This window comes from Xiphophorus maculatus, chromosome 11 (assembly GCF_002775205.1).
Source record: "Xiphophorus maculatus strain JP 163 A chromosome 11, X_maculatus-5.0-male, whole genome shotgun sequence".
In the NCBI taxonomy this organism is placed as follows: domain Eukaryota; kingdom Metazoa; phylum Chordata; class Actinopteri; order Cyprinodontiformes; family Poeciliidae; genus Xiphophorus; species Xiphophorus maculatus.
In genome coordinates this window covers 4,831,786-4,854,645 of record NC_036453.1, presented here as the reverse complement: position 1 = coordinate 4,854,645, position 22,860 = coordinate 4,831,786, and the positions used below count along the sequence as shown (strand labels likewise).

The 22,860-nt window shown below is 37.7% G+C and overlaps 1 protein-coding gene across 2 annotated transcripts in view; it reads right to left on the bottom strand.

Moving 5' to 3' along the window:
* Positions 1-22,860, bottom strand: part of cpeb4 (cytoplasmic polyadenylation element binding protein 4) — a 40,115-nt gene that overhangs the window by 6,805 nt on the left and 10,450 nt on the right. The window contains exons 3-10 of one of the 2 annotated variants that reach the window (XM_014471385.2): positions 13,954-14,044; positions 9,043-9,093; positions 4,944-4,967; positions 3,531-3,701; positions 3,339-3,428; positions 2,846-2,964; positions 2,633-2,747; positions 734-915 (exon numbers count right to left, since the gene is read on the bottom strand). In XM_014471385.2, coding sequence (XP_014326871.1) covers positions 734-915; positions 2,633-2,747; positions 2,846-2,964; positions 3,339-3,428; positions 3,531-3,701; positions 4,944-4,967; positions 9,043-9,093; positions 13,954-14,044 — 843 coding nt within the window. The remainder of the gene's footprint in view (positions 1-733; positions 916-2,632; positions 2,748-2,845; positions 2,965-3,338; positions 3,429-3,530; positions 3,702-4,943; positions 4,968-9,042; positions 9,094-13,953; positions 14,045-22,860) is intronic. The other variant, XM_023341834.1, reaches the window with a different exon arrangement.

Below are 22,860 nucleotides of genomic sequence, written 5' to 3'. Positions count from 1 at the left end.
ATAAGCTTGCACCATGAGGGAATCACGTGACTGAAACTGCAAAGCGGTGACACTGAGAAGCAGCAGAGTTCAGACTTTTGTCTCCCAGCAGAAGAAGCATTATTGGTACTATTGTTTCAAGGCTAACACGCAGAAATGTCACCTGCAGTAGTAAAAATAAAGTGTTTACAGAGATGCTGCAGAGTGGGAGGGGAGATTTCGGCACCTTTGTTCCAGATGCAAGAATCCCATTTACTGCTCCCACACACAATTTTGTGACTCACAGTTGGAGCACATCTACAGCTTGGATCAGTGCAGATCCTTCTGTTTAACAAGAGCATTACGAAATGCATGGCTCTGATTACCACCTCAAAAAGTTAGGCCTCATTAGAGTTTATGGAAATTCAACTGAATCGTTGATTCCAAATCTTAAAGCAAGACTTGTTAAACTGCTGCCTATCCCTAAGTGAAAAAAACATTGAATGAAACTTCTTTCATAAGAGAAGGCCAAATAATTCTTCATGTAGGAGCAATGTTTGACACTTTGCACTCCCAGCTTACTGCCTTACTTCCAACAAACGCATTTTACTTTCAGCAAAAATCTAATTTTTTTGCTCACTGTAAGAAGAAAGGCAGTGCAGCTTGAGGTAAAGGAACAGGAAGTAAGACTGTGGTGTGGAGACGACTTCAGAAAGAGAGGGGCTTCGAGGAGGGAGGTGGAAAAACATAGAGGCTCCCGTTTCTTTCCACTCACCCGTTTATCGATTTCCCCGTGCTGCAGCTGTACAAAGCGAGCACTGATAGCAGCAATGTAGCTCTGCTGATTAGAGAAGGCGACCCGCCCCGCTCCCTTGGGGTACTTCAGCTCTGGGTCCGTGTCAATGCCTGCGTAGCAAACTCCACCGTACAGGCGGTCCATGATCATGGCCAGTTCCACTGAGGAGGAAAAACAAAAACAGCATTGTCTTAACAAAAGGAGAAATGCTAGGCGCGAAAAATACTCGACACCAAAAATCCAGCACGAATGGCACACATGTTGCTGATGTGAAAAGATTCTAAGTTTACATTCTAAGAAAAAATACACACACTTTGAACTTTTTTTTTTTTACTTTTCTTTTTATTACATTGCAATCATAAACAATGTTAGGATTTTATGTAATTTTCCAACAGAAGTTCATAAGATTGGAAGGTTTTCAGGTCTTGCTGCAGGTTACCAGCTAGATTTAGCGACCAGGCCAGTCTAACAATTTAGTTATAACACCGACTGGATGTTTATGGGGTTTCCTGCTCAACTCTAACAGTTTTTTTTTTCTTTTCTGGGACCACCATATATTTAGCTCCATCCATTTCTCCATTAACTATGAACAGTTCCCCAGCCCCAGCTGAAGAAAAACATCCCTACAGCATGAAACTGCCACTGTCCCGTTCCTGGGAATGAGCAGTGGTGGTTTCCTGATAAACAAGACCGGGTTTTACTCTGGAGGAGTTCCATCTTAGCTGCTTTGTTCCACCATAATGTGGAACCGGGCCGTCTCAAAGATGGGTTCTTCATCAGATAAACTATGTAGAGTTTAATCCAGAACATTCAACCAAATCCCATGAACATGTAAATGTAAATGCATAAGTCATTACAAAATTTGCTGAAGAATGTCACAAATATTAAACTACAACCACAAAGAAATATAAAAATAACATATTGAGTTAATGTGCATATTTACATCGGAATGAACATAAAAAGCTCCTTGATGACAGTCAGACCAAACAAAACATATTTACTGAATCTCCTGCAAGACTTGTGGCAAACTGCAAATGGGATTTTTATGACTTTCTTTCAAACATTACTTTCTTCTTGCACATCTTGCTCCATGAATTTACTACTGAAATTTCTGAAGTAAATGTATTTATTTTATTTAGGGGTTTTACAGTAAAGAGGGATGAGTATAAATGAACCCCTCACTTTAGAGATTTTATTTGCAATAAATCTTCCTTCTAATTCAGAATCAGGTACTATTTTTGTTGCACAAATACATAAAATCCCAATAAAAAATTGTCAAAATGTAAGAAATGAATACTTTTGCAGGGCACTTCATTTTGTTCTGATTGTCATCTAAAAACCTTTGTTTACTAAAATAAAAATTATGGCAATTACTATTTTTTACTTTAAACCATCTTAGGGGTTTACAGAATATTTTTTCACTACTACAGAACATGGACAGAGGCTTAGAGCACGGCAACCAGCAGCGCAGACATGAACTAATAATACACATACCACTGCTATTAGGAAACAATACATTTCAATATTCTAAACTGCTCAGCAGGTTGCAAAGAGCTGATTTTAATACCACCAGTGTAGGTCAATGCCTCTGCAGCTTTATTACTCAGCAGGTCTGATTACACCACAGAGAGGAATATTAAGCAAATGGGAACAAGGCAGCAAAAGTACAGAATGGTAATGTATTATTTTTATGGAGAGATTAGAAACAAACAGCAGGAAAATTTTAAAGACTTTTCATAAAGGCCTCAAAATATGGGTCGTAAATGAGGTATAAATCCAGCCTGTATGCACTGTGCGTACCTAAAATTCAACTGTTTTTATTTCAAATACTCATTTGTTTTCAGTTTAACCTCCAGAAGAACAAAGAGTGAAAGATACCTGCACGGAGCGGACGGGGAACTCCTCCCACAAAGATAGTTTTTCTCGGGTCCAGAGGCTGAGAGCCGTCCATTACAAAGTCGCTGTCGTTCAGGTTCCACGGGCGAATCTGGACCTGAGGCACAAGCACACAAAAAGCTTTAGACTCAAAAAAGAAAAAAAAGAGCCAGAACAACAAAGAGAAATGGAAAAACTGTGTGACTTTAAACTAACTGGCTTGTCTTTAATGGTAGGGCTGGAAACACAGAGGTACAGTTTGCCGTCCTCCTCGATACAGGCGTCGATCAAGGCCTGCACCGAGCTTTCGTCCTGGAACAGCAGGAAGGCGTAGCCTGCACCAAACACAGGCAGGTCATTCAAGTACAGAAACTAAAATTTAACAGATCGATTATTGTGACTGTGTATCTGATCTCTGAATTCAGGCATGTGCTTTATGTCCTGAAATGGTCAGCCTCTACTAAACAGGTATAAACTTTATAGATGTTACTAAAAGTGATTCAAACTGCTACCTAAAGTCAGACCCATATGGATGAAGCTGACCTAATACAGGTATTGAGGAAAACCAAGAAGCAGATTTACAGATACCAGGTCACCAGAAAATTTATGTAAAAAAGAATTAACTTTTAGTATTTTTACAATACATGTGGCTGGAACTTTTATGTGCTATGTCACCAACACGCAAACAAGTCTAACTTATTTTCAATACCTTTAGGAGGAAAATAGGATTTGCTCTCTGCTTTGTGAGGCCAGTCCACAAACAGGTGTCCAAAACGCCTGAAGCTGGCAGTTATCTCATCTGAAACAGAAAGGAAAATGATTAAATATCAATTTAATTCAAGCACAAAGAGCTTCTGATATGAGAGAAATAAGCCTTTGTTTTTCATTTAAATGACTGTACCTTCGTCTATGTCTGGGGGCAGTCCTCCAACAAAGACCTTGCGGGAGTAGCGTTCCACGCGCTCTCCGTTCTGATGTGGAAAGCAGTGCGGGGAGCCAAGGCCCGCGAGACCCTGGTCAGCTCGCTCGTCGTCAGGGAAACTGTCCTCCATTGGAAAGAGCGAGGAGTGGCCTAAGAAAACATAAGGACGTCAGAAGTATAGATTTAATTCCCAAGATGATAAGAAAAGGGTAAAGATAAGTTATGTCATAATGGTGATGATGATTTCTGTTTTATAGATTTTTGCTTTGGCAAATGTGCAGAAAAAAGCAAAAACTGAGGGAATGGCTCTGTTTTCCTTTGATACGGCATGTTTAAATCTTTTACAACTGAAAATGTCTTCATAGACTTATTATCTAATGAAAACTAATCAAAACAAATTTGTAGCATGCAAACCTAAGAGTTGTTTTGTCAAAATAGCTGTGAATCCCTGCAGCTGCTCCAGAGTTAGAATAGAGCTGTAGGCTGATTAATGATCTCCTACCAACATGTCAAACATCTCTGGATTGCACCTTTTATGGTTATCAGAGTCAAGGGGGGGGGATCAAACGTACACTTTACAGAAGAACATTTAATGCCAAAAATTATTTCCCAGCCAATTGATCTACTTAGTTGGTAGATAACATCAAATTCAAATAGTTTGTGGTTGAAACATGGGGAAAAAGTTCAACTAGTGTGCATACTTTGTGAGGTTGCTGTTTAGGAAGAATTCTATAAAACTAAAATTAAAAGAAATATGAAGTGTGAAAACAAACAGTAAGAAATCTCCAAAATGTTGTGTGCTCTTCTGGTGGATGTTACTCAACTGTAATGATTTCCCACAAAGCAGGCATGCAAGCTTAATCACACAAACACAGCAGTCCTCTTAAGTCTGAATACTTTCACTGTGGAACATATGTGGTGGAGGCTAAGCCGTCCCATCCGAACTGCCCTGAGCTGCTTTACAAAGCTTTATGCGAGGGTGTTAGCCTTGACTTCCACAGTGTGACGTGTGTGTGTGTGTTTCCGCCACAGAATTGGGTAAATGACATACGAAGCGTTGTGTACCTCGCTGCCTCATTAACTCTCAGCTAAATGCGACACTAGTTTAATGTTGCAAAATGCAAGTGAGGAAGGGAAATATGCAGAGTGAAGCCTAATGAGAGGAAAAGACAGTTTCACAAGTTTATAACATGACTCAACATTTAGACAATTTTGCACACAAATGAAAAAATGTATTTCAAAACATGGGAATCAAATTTTAAAAAAAAGAAGAAAAACATGCAGGCGATTTTAAATAAATCAGAAAACTGTTTGTTAAATAGAAAAAAAATTAAAATGATTAAAACAACGTATTCCACAGATGGACATTATAGATTTATGAATATGTTTTACCTCGTCTCCTGCTATAATTCCTGGCTGCATGTGGAACGAGGGAAAAAATAATAATAAATAAATAAATTAAAGGAGAGGCTGTTTGTAAATATGGCATAATAAACCAGAGCAATAAAAGTGCCAGGTGGTTCATGACAGAGGCTCCACAGTTAGCTTGCCTGCTAGCACTTGATTCTGTTCATTAGCGCTGAATCATAATCAGTCTGCAGTACTTTTCTCACACAAATACCAATTTATGTAAGCGGGTACAGAATGGATGCATTTCATTTTTTTTATAGATTTGGTTTTTGAATCAGAATGTTCAATTATTGGAAAAAATTATTGGTATGAAGTGCTCGAGCAACAAAGATGGCTGCAGCAGATTATAAACAAATGCCTTTTGAAGAAGACGTTTTTATCAAATCTTGCACGTTTCCAAAATTAGAGAATTACTGAAACATTTATTTATTCCAGTAATCCAGCAGAAAGAGCTAGCACTGAAAAGCACTGGAAGAATTGTTCCCTTCTCCAGTAGAATGAAATTAGCATCTCCATAAATCTTGTCATCAGAGACAAGCATGAGAAGATCAAATTTACAAGTAAATGGCTGCAGTGATTTGGACTTAATAAAACAAAGTTGACAGAAACCAGCAGATTAACATGGCAGTATCAACAAATTCTGTAGTTTAACACAAATAATGCAAAGTTGTAGCCCAAGCCCAAAATAAACCTGTGGGTTTTAGCACTTGAAGCAATGCTTTCTTGAAAAAGCTTTTGTTTATAATCTGCTGCAGCCATCTTTGTTGCTCGAGCACTTCATACCAATATTTTGTCCTTCCACTCAACTTTCCATTATTAAGGTAGGGTTAAGTTCTATAAACAGCCAGCTACTTTAGTAGTGACCTTTTGTGACTTACCCCCTCCTTGTGGCATGTTTCAGTCACAGTCGCCTGAAAAACTGTCAAGCCAGCAATCTTCTGCATGACTGGCGAGGTCATAATGTGAAATATTAGGATTTAAAACCATATACCGTATATTTTTTTTTTATGTAAAATTTATTTTCAGAGAAACTGAATTTCAGAATTCCATTAGCTGCAAGCCACAGTCATCAGAAATGTCTGAAATGTATCACTTTGAGTGTACTGACCTGAATTTTACTTTTTAGAACCAAATTACAGGAATAAATTTAGATGATATTCTAAATTATTGTGATGGACATGACGTGTGCATTGTGCTTATTTATGCTGAAAGACAGAGTAGACGGGTCATATCAGTTCACCAGAGAGGATCGGTACTCAATACAGAACAGGTATTAGCATAAAAAGCGAGGCAATTAAAACACAATGTAATAAAGCCCACAGGATGTATAGTTAAAAGACTGAATCAGGCCCAAATAGGCCATTGTAACCCTGGAGACACCCGAAGCTAAACCTGGAAATGCAGAGTAATTGCAAAAAGAGCAGCTTGCAGAAGTATCCAAGAAAAGAACCGTGTTTGGACTTTAATCTGCAGATTTGATTAGTTAAGCAATTTTAGCAAAACACTGTGCAACTGATCCATTTTACTGAGCTTGACTGCAAAGTAATAAAAGAAAGTAAGTGTGCACAATTACAGGCAACAGCGAGGGGAGATGTGAATTAATCATGCGGAGAATAAGGAAGAAGCAGAAATGAGACTAAAGCATATCACTTTGCCTAATCACAGCCAGTCAGGGGACCTGATACGATTCAAGGATGGCGCTCTCACGTCAGAGCTTCACTCAAACAAAAGCAATACTCTGCGAGGTTGGTCAAGCAGCTCCAGCCTGAGAACGGAGCAGTTTGTATTTGAAGAAAAGTAATGTCCTTTCAGTAATAGTGTATAATTTTCCAAGGGGAGGCAGTGGAAGCAGTTGGGGCAACATAAGGATAAAAAATAGAGTTTTTTAAACAGAAGAGTTTAAAAAAGCCAAACACAATCTCCAATTGCAAGAACCCGGAATGGGTGAAGAAGCGGCCGGAACGCGGCGGCAGTAATCCTCCCTCAGTGGACATTCCAAACCAGATGGACGTTAACTGTGCCGGGGAAGGTCAAAGGCAGCCAGAAACGGAGAAAAATACTGAGAGGCAATAAAGCAGATTGAAAGAGAGCAGTGAGTGCTATAAAAAGACTTGTGTGCATGTGTGTTGGCGTGTGCGTGTATATGCGAGTGTAAGAGAGAAAAATAGATTAGAAGTGATGGAGAAATGAGCTGATAAAAAGCCGTGTGGGGGTGCGCAAAAATGAGAGTGACTGGAGGGAGAGAGGATGGGGGGAGGAAGAGAATGAGGAATGCAGTCTGTGTATCCTTATGAGGCAAAGAGAGAAAACCGGGACTGGTGTGCAGCTTCTATCCGCTGGCACCATCTGTCTCAGGGCACCATGACAGCTCCTAACCATGTGATCCAACCATGTGACCCAGCAGGCTTTTCAAGAAACTACTGGCAGTTCCTGTTTTACCTGCCAGTTGAAGCCCGTACAGATGACGTTAAAACACTACAACCACAGAGCGATGAAGGAAGAGATTGCATGACGGAGAGTTTAAATCTCATCACTAAGAAAAATCCTATTTTGCAATCATGGTCACATGCTGAAGCACCACAGGAGCTCAGTAATTCTAGACAAAATCTAGGACATCTTCCACAAAAAATCTTCTGTATCTATCAAACCACTGCTTTTTTAAAAATCATTCCATTTCATTAGATTTCTTACATCCTTCTCTAATTCAAGAACAAAGCAATAGACGCAGCCACAAAATGAACAAGAAGGTAAAGAAGTTTATATACAAGTATTCAAGCCTAAGCTCCTCTGCAAGTAAAAAAGGAAATGATTATTTTGCTTTGAGTTGCAAAACAACAGAAGATTCCCCTCATCAAAATGTCATTAGAAAGACAGAAAGACGATATCAGCCTCCATTTTAACAGGTTAACCGGATGGTGATATGGTTGGAAAAAAGAGGTGAAAAAATGTTTAAATGGTCTTTGAGTAGGAAAGCGATTGGAGTTGAACTAATGGGCTAATCAAGTCTAAAATATTGTTGTTTAGGCTGGGACTAATAGACTAAATATGTCAATGTTTCAATGGGACATGGGCGACCAGGTTTTGGAGACAAGCAGCATCCTAAAGATTTCCAACCTCAGATGGACTTAAATTCTTGACTGTAATTTAAGTCCAGCAAGAAAACAGAGCAACATTAAAATATGATCCCAAAAATTTTTTCTCAAGCTTTAGAAGCACACCAAGAAATCTGCTTTTGATTGTTACCGGCTAATGTTCAGTTTGATCGGTCGGTCAGAATTTCAAAAGTTCACCACTTATCTGATCAGTGAATGCACCAAACTAAGTGCAATCAACTCATGCTGACAACACTCTTTTGTGTGGACTTTCTTAGACTCAAAGTTAAATATTTTGACGATTAACAGTGTGTTCCAAATGTACTACAAAATACAAAAAACTGAACAGCTATTTAGAAGGAAACAGTATATGGTAGTTTGAAGCATCTTCCTGTTTCATTCAAGCTACGAGAAAGAACAAGATTTTCAGTCACTTTAGATAAGGCGACTAATTGAAGTACAGAAATATTGCTCTATTTCTTCCTCTTGACCATTCAACCTCTCTTTTGGAACATGCTGCACTTAAAAATGTTGGGAGGGAATAAGACACAAAGGTGGCAATTTCAGCAATGGTAACCATGCTAACTGCTAATATAACATGCTAGGACACATTTAAAATGTTAACTTGGTCATTCTTTGTTTTTATTTTCAACAGGCAAAACCATGTTTTACATCAACTGCTCTCTCAAACACAGGGTGTAATACTATGTTTCTACCTCCAATTGTGTTAAACACAAGTTCAGAAAAAAATGACATCTTTTTAGTCTAAAGGCAGCTTTAGAAATACCAAAGCTGCCTAAAATCCTTATCAGCAGGTTAAATGTTATACAAAAACTACACATTTGCCTCAAAATTATGACTATTACATCTCTACTTTATTTAAAGTTTCCCACTTGACATGATTTGCATATAAAATCCTTTTGATGACTCATCTTTCATTTCCAGGCTTAGTAGACTTTTGGGGAATGTGTTTAGGTTGCCATACATACCGTTAAGGGGCAGAGGATTGTCCGCCCCAGGGTGAGGGAACCCCAGACGACCTACACAGAAAAACAGAACAAAATGTGTTTCATATAATATCTTTACTCTATTTTAGACTGTCTTCCTTCCAGAAGACAGTCTAATTATTCCTAGGATCCAAGGTTCTAACCGAATCTAAGGAAGCTTTTGGATTGGACCAAAAGTAAAGAACAAACTACAAAGGTGGCTTTTATGATAATGGTGCAGGCTCCAGAAATGAAAGGCTTTTTTTTTTATGGCAACCACAACAGGAAACGGAAGCGTAATAATGTAGCAATCCAAACTGTATGATTTTGCAGTTTTTAGTCTGGTTAGTAAGCAGACTAAAATGTGATAAGGCTCACCTGCTGCAGTATGTGACAAGATAAAAGGTAAGAGTCAAGACACATCACACTATCTGAATAAGACTCACCCTGTTGCTAAAATTGGCTAATGTCCGGCTGTAGGGAAACGTAAAAAATATTCCAATGTTCACAACTTCAGAGACCCTCTACACAACATATAACAGATAAAGTGTTCAGTGGAGGAGTAGTTTCAAATTGGGATCTTCTAATTTAGAAGTTTGAAGTTTTTTGAGTTAGTGAAAAATACTATGAAACACATCATGGTTTTTTTATCCAGGCACTTCAAGGTTGTGTCTACATTCCAAAAGTGTTATCATGGATAATCAGCCACAGTCAAACATTTCCATCTTGGCAAGAAAAAGCCAAGAACTCATGCTCACAGACAAAAAGATTCCATCTCTTCAGGACGTCTGACGGGTTAAATTCCTATGGAAAGTTTCAGTACCTTTTAAAGCATAAGAAATGACAAATGGGAATAAATGTACAACTTGACTGATGTTATGGTTTTTTTTTCTTCTTTTATGGGTAGGCCAAACCACACAGTGATGGATGAGCACATGGCAGACTGAATCATGGTTGTATAGCAAATGGCCAGCAGCTCCTGTGGAAGGTTGTACTGCTGTTATTGTAGCAGGAAGTGCAGTTTCTACTGGGCCTTCTTAGAAGGACCATTTCAAGTCCTGAGACCTGGTATATGACTGATGTCCTGACCACATGCAACACTTAAAAAAAATAAAAATAAATTTTAAAAAAATCAAACAATTAAATAAATACAAACAGATGAGTGTTTTATGAACCATCACTGACATGAACTGATAAAGGTTTACTATTTGAAGTCGAAAATGTCATTAACTCTTCACCACTGCAAGGTGGGTTTGCTGTGAGATATTGATGCTGCTACTTGAAGTCCTTTCCATGAACACAACAAACAGAACTAATCTCAGCTTTGTTTTTGGTATACACGGACAGGGTACCAGTTAAAAGCAACCCAGATATAACACATTCTTGTCCACTCTTCCATGCTAGGACGAAAGCTACGTTGCTCTTTTGAAATCAGAGCTTGGACGGTCAGTTGGAGCCTCTTTTCCAACCTCCGAGATTAAGCTTCCCCAGGGAGACTGGGATGTGCAATCACTTAATTGCTGGAAGACATTCTCCTGTCCTTTTCTTCATAATTAGGAACACCCCCCAGTCTGCCACTTCACAACTGCTGTCCCAGTTCTTCATACAACACTTTAGAGGTATATCAACCAGAAAACCCAAAAATGTCCAGAGCCGTCACCACCAGACTGAATGTCCTCCACCCCGGGCACTGTGGCTACAAAATATGAACCATCTCTCTCCTTCACATTCAACTCCATTTTAGAATCTGTATCCTCATACCATACTTTTTACACCGAGCAATTTGCAAGGGCCACCTCCCAAACACACAAATACATGTTATGATGCCAAACAATCTTCAAAGTTATGCAAGGCCCGCTTGCACCAGAAAGGATAATGAGATGAAAGAGCTGAAATAGTGCAGTCATTGTTGTGTGGGTACGGACCGCCTGGTGATTGGTGCATTCCGATGCCCCTGTCACAAGGAAATCTGTGGGCCCCTCCTCCACACTCTGTGAACTGAACTCACAGAACAGAGGAAACAGAACCATAGGGACTGACCCAAACCAGATAAAGACTGCAGTGTGACTCTTCACTGCAAAATTTACCTATTTATCTCCCCAAGTGAATTAGCCAGGTAATAAACACAAGGTGCACATACTATAGTTGCACCACCTGAAACTCAAAGTCCAGCTTTCCCTCCCATAGAGGGAAAGCTCCAGGCTGTCATTAGATTTTAAATCTCTGAGGAGTAAACAGGTACACCATAACCCAGTGTGTCTGCAGGATGAATTGTGGCTGCTTTGTGAAGCTTATTTGCATGCTGCTGGCTGCACACAAACAGTCCACTTTAAAACACATGTATGAACAACCTCGCACAATGCAGTGGTGTGTTTATGTGCAGTGGACGAACAGAGGAACCCTTTCTGTCAGTCGGAACAATGCTGGAAGGGATTCAAAGCCACTTCTTCTGTAGACATTTTGTCTTGCCTCTTCCCTTGCTTTGTTGTGCTCAATTTTGTTGAGCACATTCAGTTCAAATGAGAAATTTCAAGATTTGATGCATTTATTTTAGAAAGATTTGCTGTTCTTTCTACATGGATGCATTTGTGTGACAAATTGAAAAAGTGCTCACTCAAAGAAAACCTCTTGTAATAATGGTTTTTTTAAAATATCCTCCAAGGGAAAAAGCGCAAATTTACTCAAGCTCTGGAAAGAAAAGAGCAAATTTACTCAAGCTCCACCTGTCATACTACTGTATTAGGCTGCACTATAAATGAAATTGAAATTATGAAATTATGACTGTAAAATTTGATTGCTTCCAAGATCTACACTTCAAATGAAAGGATGATAAGTTCGGGAGATGATATGGTGTGCTTCGTGGTTTCACCACTGTGCACTGTACATTTAACTAACAATCTAGAGTTTGATGGAGAAAAAAATTAGGGCAACTAAGGTGAAAAATGTGCTGTGATTAATTTTACTACCACCATTATAAACCGCTAGTGTAAAATAAAAACTGTCAAAAACCTGATACCATAACATTGATGGTAATAAAGATTTTGAACTTTCAATTCTAATATTAAAAATATTTTCTACTATAAGCTCCAACGACAGAACACAAAATCATAACTGGATGCACATGAGCTTTGCGTGTTTAGCGCTAAAATAATAAAAAGGTATTCATGAGAAGAGAGCCTGCATTTCAATGTTTTTATTATCTTGTTATTGTAGCAGTGGCACTGATTTTATGCATTTCACAAGGTGGTTCCCTTTATAGATATTTTATTGTGTTCAGTGGGATAAAAGAGAAAATCATTTTCTTATCTGGGCCTACTTTTTGGTAAGGAAGTTTATGTTTTCAGATGGATTACAAAGAGAACACAAGACCTGGATACTTTGAGTCATTTATGACCAAACTTCCCCCAATTTAAAACAAAAACTAGAGTTAGCTTAGTCACCATTTTTGTCAAACCCATTTCTTCCACTAAAGCATAAAAAAGGAGCAGTCTCAACCCCAACCCGTTGCTATGCCAGAGATAAGAACCGCTAATTTTGGGTTCTGGAAGCAGGCTTGTGGACTTCATTAAACAGTTCAAATGTTGCGAGCTTAAAATTATGCCATAAATTAAAACAGAAAAAGCAACACCACTGATGTTAAATAGTTAATGAATGAATCTACTGTATTATATCCATGTGGGATAACTTTTAAAAATCACTTATTTTTGTCATCATATATATTTTTTTACTCAATCTGTAACAATTAATTAAAACATGGCTGCTACTGGCATTGAAGTCTTGTAATCTATTTAACAGCTAAGGCATTGGGGTTGACAAGTTTAGTTAGCATGCAGCACTCAAAGGATTACACTAAAGTAAAGCCTGTGTCAAAGGTGTAACTAACTCTAACAGGTCCTCCCTCTTAACCAACAGATAAGAATCATGATGGTGATTTTCTATTAGCCAGGTATTGTTGCCAGGCCAGGAATTGAACCTGTGATCACCGCCACAAGGACTAAGGCCTCAATATGTGGGTCATGCTTTGCCCCTGCGCCACCACAGCACTCGCAAAGAGAATTATAAGAACAAGATGGATTTCTGTTCTACACATTCTCTCCAAAAGACAAAAAATAGTTTTTACCATTGAATAAAATGCTCATTTGCGAAGAAGCAATTAGTTAATCAAGTTTTGGATTTTTACAATCAATTGACCTTGATCAACTAACACTGATCATGTGATGGCAAAAAAATGTCAACATATTTTTCCTACTGATTGAACACAGGCTGCTGATTTTAAGATATTGCATTAATTTAAAAATAACTTATTTAATTTTAATGTTCAATTTTGTAGATTAACAGGAACTTTCTAGTTATTTGTTGGGAAAGCGTGAAAATCAAAGAATAAAGTTCAGTTTGCTTTGGAAGAAAGAACTTGTGTCTGGGAATTGCATCACATTCTCACTGCTGGTAGGAAAAACAGTGAGACTTCTCTCCATACTCAAACTTAATTAACATGTTCACAAATAGAGTTTTACTTTACTGAGTGTACTGCTGGTTAATAGGGTACAAGCCTTTAGCATTGCTAATAGGTTGTACCTGTATCTTTAACCCTGTGAGCATTGAGTCATGCTGGTTATTGAGATTGAGGACACTCAAAGCAGTCTTCCAGCTTCTGCAGGCGTTGTCCTGTTGTAGTTTTTAAAAGGAAATTGTAAAATCCAACTTATAAATATGTATAAAATGCAACATTAACCGTGGCTTGTCCAAATATCACAGCATGCAAAATGGTTTATGTCAAATTTTAAACATTTAATTAAGTTATAAGTAAGAGTATGTGTATTTTTTGTTCGATTGTTACATGTGCATCAGGCTTGTTAAAAAGCATTGTACTGCTGCTCGTCTACATGTTTCTTGATTTTCAGTTGTTATATTTACCTTTCAGGGTGTCTTGCTCAGCTCTCATGATGTCGATCAGGGAGTTCTCCAGAGTGTTCATGTTGAAGCTGTCAAACGATCTGGTTCGTTCCTACAGGGGACAGAGAAAAAGGACAAATTTGACTTCTTTCCTTCCCTCAGAAGGCATGTAGTTTAGATTCCTTTTTTGTTATTGTGGCAACCAGTGTTTAAAGTGGAGCAGCAGTCATTAGACTTATCTTTTAATGCAGCACTGACCTAATTAACACATAGAGACCGAAGCAAGAGGAGGAGACAGCATTTCTAATTTGCACATGAAAATATGATCCGAGAACCGTTGCTTCAAATACTAGCTGAACACCTCTGCGGAAGATCATAAAATACCACAGAATAATACAAAAGATATGACAGATCACATGCATTGAATCCATGTATTCTTTTTAATCTTTTTTGAAGTTTTCAAAACAAACAGCTGAATAAATTAATGTACAACTGTTTGCTAAAGTATTATATCATTCTGAGATCAACCTAAATATTTGAAAAACAGAGTGTTGTTTAACTCCTTTGTCAATAATCTATTTTATGTTCATTTTCATTCTGCTTATTGAAACACTTGCTAAATTTTAATCAAAATACTCCTGTTCAGACTCTAAAATGCTTTGAAAGATGAACCAGCTTGATGAGATGGCATTAAGAACAAGCCAGAGCACAGCACGTCCACAGCTCCACCTTCAGCTGGGCCATCCTTGGCATACCGGCGACGCCACATATCTGTGTATGCACACGCCAACATGTGTAAACACTCTCACACCCTTACAATGTGTATACACAAAATATGCTCTCACACTGAAAAACATGACCCCATCCACAAACAAATACTGCGAGTGGCACACTGATAAGCTTTCTGCCTCGACTCCGCCTCGGCCAAGTATGCAGCCGACGACAAGCGGCGACACTAACAAACTCGTCTCGTTTCCTGCTTTTCAAAAACAAACAAAGACCACTATCTGAAATTCATAACGTTATTGTTTTTATCTGAAGTGTCTAACATCCCAACTCCACCACATATCTGAACATTTCATTCCTTCCTTTCTTCTATTTTTTACTGTTTTTCCAGTCATTCTACAGTGAGTGTCACCTCAAAAATAGAAATTCCTTAAATACTGTCATAGTTCTCATCTGTGCATCAGAGATCCCAGACTTAAAACAGCCAGCGACTCCTGTGGCTACAAGTTGTTGCTTGTCTTAAAGACAAGCAACTTCAGTTGCCTTCAGTCTTAAAGAAGCTTAAAGATGTTTATTCTCCCAAAACTGTCAAGTTAAAACCTACTTTCTGCACTCATAGGTTTCAGTACTTCAAAGTGCTGTTCCAAAAAGTCTGCAGGTACTCTCTGTGTACCATTATATTAGAAACACATCCAAATACGACTATATGATTTGCTAAGTCTGACATTTTCATCATACTAACTTTTAATAACAGTGGACTGCAACATAAAACATGATTTAAGACACTGAGAACTTAATGAAATCTGACAGGTTACTTGAAAGACCAGACTCAAAGCATAGATTAGCACTCAGGATTAGAATAAGTGTTTTCTCTTGATCTGAACCAGAGCAATCAAAGTTCAGAAAGAAAAAGTTGAATGAGATGTAGCAATATTTTATAATTTTTTCTTTGCTCTATAGAATGCCACAAAAACTGGCAAAATGGAAACAACTTGAAACTAACTTATTATAGTTAGAATAACCCCGTGACCTGAAGACTATTCTTAAAAATGAATACTGTTGTATTTGTGTCCACATCTTGCAAAAACAGCAACTAAATCAGGAAAGATTTTGCTCAAAAATTAATCTGTAGGTTCCTCAACAAGCTAGCAGAGATTGTGTAGTTTGCTGCATCCTGTCTGATGTCACCTGCTCTATGATGTGGTCACTGAAATCAGTTTAAAACAGTTGAAAAAGTTTACAGAATTTAAAGCAAAATGCTCAGTTTTCCTTTATATTTTTTCTAGAGATTAAAATGTGGGAAATTATCAGAGTTACATCAAAACAAGAAAGAAACTGCTCCACATGAAATGGTAGCTAGCAGGAGCAAGACCCAAGTTTATTGGACATAAAACATTACCTATATACAGTATATCCAGTCAGGTGTATCTTTATAAGCACATGGTAAAGCCTTTGCTTTTAAGTGACATATTTTTAGAACATTAGGGGCACTACTTTAGCTTAAATAGCCTGAGGTGGAGCAATTAAAGAGAGAGCAATATTCAGGATAAGATTAAATGTGGTGTCATTTCATGGCTCCTTAAGCTAATATGTTTTCAGGCAAATACAGAAGACTGGTTTTACAAAACACAAAGTGTCAGACTAGAAGTTGGTTTCAGAAACTTTGTTATGTTAAATGACTTACATCTGTAATGGGGTCAAGTGAAAATTTAAAATCCTGGTCAGGACATTTTGGGCCAACATCAAAATCCGCCGATAGACAATATTTAACCATGTATTACGCATATTCCCCTCTACTTTCGAAAGTGCAGGAGTGACAAACTACATGAGTTCTCTGCTTCGGTTAAACGTCACAATCCTGCACTCCATCATTGTCACATCACCTGACACTTATCGGACCGTTACCGATATGTCAAAACATGATTCACATCAGCCGATACAAATATTGAAGGCAATATATTGTGCGTCCCTAGACAGAAGTCTTCTTGGTTTCGCTTTATAGTTATCTATGTCAGACATATATATTTGAGCCAACAATGCAGATGAAGGAATGTGGATACACACTAACTCACCCACTGAGAATACAAGCAAATATATTACAATGCTTCCTTCTTAGTGTTTTATTCTGAGCTACATTGTATTGTCCTGTACAGTTTCAGTTTTGTCATGCCTATATGCCTGAACAAAAGGAAGAAAAACAAGTGGAAAGTATGAAACAAATCTGTACAGAGACTGCCACTGTGACTGGTAAAGCTCAGAACTTGCACAAGAGGAATAACTCCAACATACCAGACAACATAAGTAATATAGATGCACAGGTCCACTTTTCACTTGCAATGCTGTAGTTGAGTCTGTGCAACTGTCTTGGGATTTTTTACTATTTATTAAAAATCAGGTTAAAATCCTGGATAACTGCAGCTTATGTGAGTAAAGAAAGCCTGAGGGTGAAGGCACTGTAGAAAGCAAAGCTCATAGCATACTCTGTTACCATGAACTCCACAGGGGTTAAATGCTACAGGGTTCAGAAAAACAGACCTACTTCTGTGAACCACATGACCCACGCTCTGCCAGGCAGGCACCTCACTTTTTCATCCCCTCCCTGGAGTTTGGAGCCGCTTCTAAACTCAGAAGCTACTTTATGTGTCTGACGGGTTAAAGAGCGTAGTTACAGTGCCTTGCAGAAGTATTAACACCATCCGAAGTTTTGTAGTGTTACAGTGTGTTTTTTTTTGATTTGATGTGATACACAAAGAAACTAATGACTGTAACATGGAAGGGAAATGATACATGGTTTTCAAATTTTTTTATGAATAAAACTTTGAAAAATGTGTTGTGAATATGCATTCTGCCACATTTACTCTAGTTCTCCTAAAACTTGGAAAGGACTCAATTGATAGTCTTGGTAGTTACTTTTCTAATGAATAGAGAAATTGCATAAAAAAACTGTATCTCTGGAAATAATCCCTGGAAATACAATCCCTACTGTGAACCAAGGTGAAAGAATCATGCTGTCAGGATTTGCTATTTTCTAGCAGGGACAGTAAACCTGATAAGAGTTGAAAGGACAATGTGTGGAACTAACGTTGCATTCAATTTGTCTCATTGATCAGAGCTTGGATCTGGCAACGACGTCACCCACAAGTTGAGTGAATTTTACAAGTCACTAACTGCTATTAACAATACTAACCAATAATGCATTTCTCATCATTTTGTGCACTTAAACAACAAATATTTTACACTATACTGACCACTGGCTTGACGAGCTAAAAACTGTCCAAAATGAATCTAAATTGTTTATTCTGGCAGCTGTCACTACATTCAACATATGTGGCAGCCATATTGCACACTAAAGTTGGAGCTGCTCAGTAAGCTCCGAGTCTAACTGTCCTGGTCAGAATTTCCTCATTCAGGGGACAGTCTTTGTTATACATCACATCACACTGCATATGCCATTCCCACAGAGAAACATGGAAGTGGCAGCATTATGATGTAAGAATGCCTTGCTTTAGGATGAACAGGAAACCTGGTCAGAATTGATACAAAGACAGATGCAGTTAAATGCAGGGAAATCCTACAAGAAGTTGAAAGCCAACAAAAGCCTTCAGATGTGGGACAAAGTTTATTCTCCTGCAGAACAAAAATTCTAAATGTACAGCCAGAGCTACAATATAACAGTTAAGATTAAAGTATATTTATATTTTAAAATGGCCCAGTCAAAGTCCAGACCTACAACAAATCTAATAACGAATCTGTGGCAAGAATTAAAAGCTAATGTGAAAATACTCTTTATTTCAATATGATTGAGCTAGCATATAGGAATGTGTAAAATTCAAAATCTGGACGTCTTTGGAGTCCAGTGTACTCCAAAGACGTACACTGGAAATTCTTGCAGCTGTAATTACAGCACATGGGTGTTCTAAGAGATTTATTCATAGGGCTGAATACAAAAGCACATTACACTTTTACCATCTATTTTAAGATTATGCGGAGTTGTTCCCATAAAATTCAAACTCACTGACATTTGTTCCTGTAATGTGACAAAATGAGAAAAAGTTTGAAGGATATGAAAATTTAGCAACACACTACAAATGTCTGAAAAACAAACAGCCCAACTCACCAAGTTGTAACCAAAATTTTAGATTTGTACAAGAGCAGATTTCCCACACTAACTGAAAGAATCTGCAAAAACAGAACTGACATGGCAGAACACACCCAGCGCACAACTCACTCCCTCAAAACAAGCATCAGCACGGGAATACAAGCCAAACTTTGTCTTCTGTTTTCTCATATCCTCCGTAGTATCATAGGAGGATATGAGAAACACAAGGCTTGGACCATTGCTTGAGGTCAAACGAAACAAACATTAAATACAGATCTGCAAAAGAACAGCACCTTACAACTGGAATCAAACCAAATTCCCAAACCACAATAAACAGATACAAGGAAGCTGAAGCAATCCTCGAGCATTTCTAGGCCATCGTCATTTGAAATAATGCTGTTGTTTGGAATTCATTCTGTAGCTTCGGTACAATCAGTATGGATTGTGCTCTGCAGCTGGTAAAATTCAGCCCAGAGAGGTGAGGTGAAGGTGATTTATCATCAGATCTGTGCAGTCTTCTATCTCAACAACTGGGCAGCTGACCAGCAAAGTGTTTATACATGACAACTTGAAGGGCATGCACATATACACATTTGAGCACTTCTGAAATGAGAAAAACTCAATTTACAAGGCAGTCCGTGTCATGAATCCATGAGAAATGGTCCACAGTTAGTACAGGTCATAGGTTTAGCTCATAGCTTGTCATTTGTTGCTGCATTGTTCGCTTGTTGCAGAAAAAAAAAGATGTGTTGCAGGATCAATAAACTATCTCACTTTATCCATCTGTGGGATCTGTATGGGATTTAAACAGAGGCTAAAAGCCATGACACACCTTTTAATAAGATGAATCAACAAAAAACATGGTGCAATAGGGTTCATTTCTTTACATTGCAAGACAACAGGCTCATGTTACAATTTATGAATCTTTCACCATGACTTAAAACATACATCCTACGCTGAGCTAACTGTACCTCGGAGATGCAAGTAGTGAATAAATCATCCTATCTGAAAAAATAAATACCTAAAATGATGGTGAGGTAGTGCACACTAAAAGGGGATTGTCTTTTATGATGACTGGTTGGTGAGAAGCGTCTTATCAGGCCAAGTAACAATGACCTTTGGATACAGATAATGGTGTTTATTAACACATTGATGAATATTAATTGTAATCATCCTTATTGTGATGTAGGAAAATTTTTCTTTTTAGGTAAAAGTACTATACTGCTTTCTCCTATACACTCATACATTTAGAAACATGGAGGGAAAAAAGGATCTCCTAGATCTTTTTGGTCATTTCTTCGACTGAAATAGAAAGGCACTGATGGCACAATACAGAAATTCTTAAGTTAAATGTAATACCTTTTACAACTCTGTGGACACCCTGTTGCAAATTTACAAACCTGGGCAATGCAGCCAACACATTTAAAGTTACCAGCACTGTAAAAACGTTTATACATTGATTAGCTGTTTGGCAAAACTTTAACCTGCTTCTTTGCTGGAAGCAGAATTACACCGTATTATTTTTAATAGAAATGTGTATTTGATAGTTAAATCTTATCATCTGTGAAAATGCTCAACTTACTTTTTAAAAATGTCATGATACTTGTAAGAAGACTGGAAAATAACTCATAAGTTATGAATAATAGCTGATTATGAAATTAATAACCAACAGATCTGAAAGAAAATAACAGATCTGAAAAAATAACATAATAAGAAAAAACATTTTGATGGAACAAAATGTTTTGTCTGAGATAATGGAGGCTGATCGTAAATTAATAGTGGATTTATGAAGACTGCATCTCCTAAAATCATCCAAAACCTATAAGATTTTTTTACTTTCTGCTGCATCACAACCACAATTTAAGTGTATTTTGATTTCTGTGACAGATCAACACAAAGCATCTCATAAATATAATGTGAAAGGAATAATAGTGAAGGCACACCTCGTTTTTGGATTTTCTTTGTTACAGAGGAAACTGGTGGAAACTTCTTAAACTCAGATTAAATACAGAATGTCTAAACATCAATTTTCAAGATTTGCAATAGATTCTCAAGGATTATTTCCCAGATTTTGACGGGGTCATTCCTACACATATTTTAAAAAAGCTAATTTTACTTTTTTTTTTCTTTTAAGCCATACCTTCTGTGAAGTTATTATACCTGCATTTATGCTACATCTGATAGTCTGGTTGACTCAGTTCCACTGGGGACCAAGATTGTAACATTTGTTGCAGTTTCAGCTGCTGCAGTGTGAGTCAATCAAACCAACCACTTAAAAAAACCATTAAGCGCATCGTCTGTGGTGACATTGTACCAAGAACCATTAAAGATTGTAAAACAAAAACCTCTAAACAACACAATAAGTGTGACTTCCTTCTTCACAAAATGTAAACACAAGTGGAGTGGCTTCAGACTTTAGCAGTGGCAGGATTTCTCTTTTCTTGGCAAAAGACTAAAAGCCATTTCTACAGCTAGTATAGACTTCTGTGTTGGTTTTGGTTGTTTTTAACCAGAATGCTCTGCTCTTTAATCCGCTTCCAAACTTTGGAGAGGTCTCCGGTCCGCTTGGCATTCACTCCAACCAAAACCAGATCAAGGTTATTAGGCAGATCAGACTTCGCCTTTTTGGTCTGCATCAGAGTTTGATTGTATATTCACACCTCCCTCAAAAAAGAAATGGACTTCCTGAGCAAACAACTGAGTTTTATTAAAACAGTCCAAACAGGGCTGGTGTGAATGCAGCCCTGTTTAGATTAAATTTACTAGTTAAAACACTTCAGAAGTCTACTGGATGCATTGGATCTCACTAAAGTAAACAAGTAAGAGAGTTGAATACAAATGCATGCCACACTTATATGCATTTGTGGCATGCATCACAACATTTGTGCTCCATCATATCAAATCCCAATAAAATACAAAGTCTGTTGTCATGACATCATGGATTATGAAAAAGTATAAAAAAAAGTATAAAGAGTACAGGTAAATTTACTAGTAAATTTAATCTAAATTTAGATTAAATTTACTAGTTAAAACACTTCAGAAGTCTACTGGATGCATTGGATCTCACTAAAGTAAACAAGTAAGAGAGTTGAATACAAATGCATGCCACACTTATATGCATTTGTGGCATGCATCACAACATTTGTGCTCCATCATATCAAATCCCAATAAAATACAAAGTCTGTTGTCATGACATCATGGATTATGAAAAAGTATAAAGAGTACAGGTCTTTTGTAAGGCACCCCATGTGTATTGTAAAGTATGACATATTCATGAAGAGACCAACATACCTTGTTACCATAGCACCTTCAGAATTTAGGTACAGTTCAAGCTACTAAAAAGCTAAGCAGTTAAACCTCTGCACCAGAGTCCAGGCTTGCTAATTTTACATGTTATTCATCATCAGCAGCTGACATCAAAATGTTCTCCGAATTAAAATGCTGCTTCTGTTTAATTAAAAAGAAAATAAGAGGTTGGAATTAAAACCCCAATAAGGATTTCTGCAACATCAGATATAAATATTTCATCAGATTTACATTGTGTGGCGTAGCACAGATAGATGTAACGCAAGAGGAAGCATTTTTTATGCTTGTTACCTGACAGGTAATGAAGAATGAAAATTCTGGATCTAAATGAAATTTAAGGATTTTACAGTCAAGAAGTAGTTTGAGTCACTTCAGGGAGTAAGTTGGAAATTTTAACCTCTGGTCACTTATAAAAAGGCAACAGGGGAAAGCAAACCATAATGAAAAGGGAAGGCATACAAAGCATTTTAAAAAGAATGGTTTTTACAATGGGCAGGAAAGGGAAGCAGATTGCGCTTCTGATGCCATTTCTCCTTGTCGAATATTTCAAAGACCCATAATGACACAAAATACCCCCAACTGTCAAAACCAACCAATTGCTCAGTGTTGGCTGAACAGCTCAATAGTGTGTGCATGAGTGAATTTAGGGCGGTTTTAACAGGAGTGGCTAAGTTACAGCAGTATATGTTCAGCTCTAGGATTAGTTCAATCTTAACTGACTCCTAAGCGAGGCTCTGCTTAGCCTTCTTCCTTTATCAAAACACGTGGAGAAAACCATAGGCTTGGGACTAATTAGG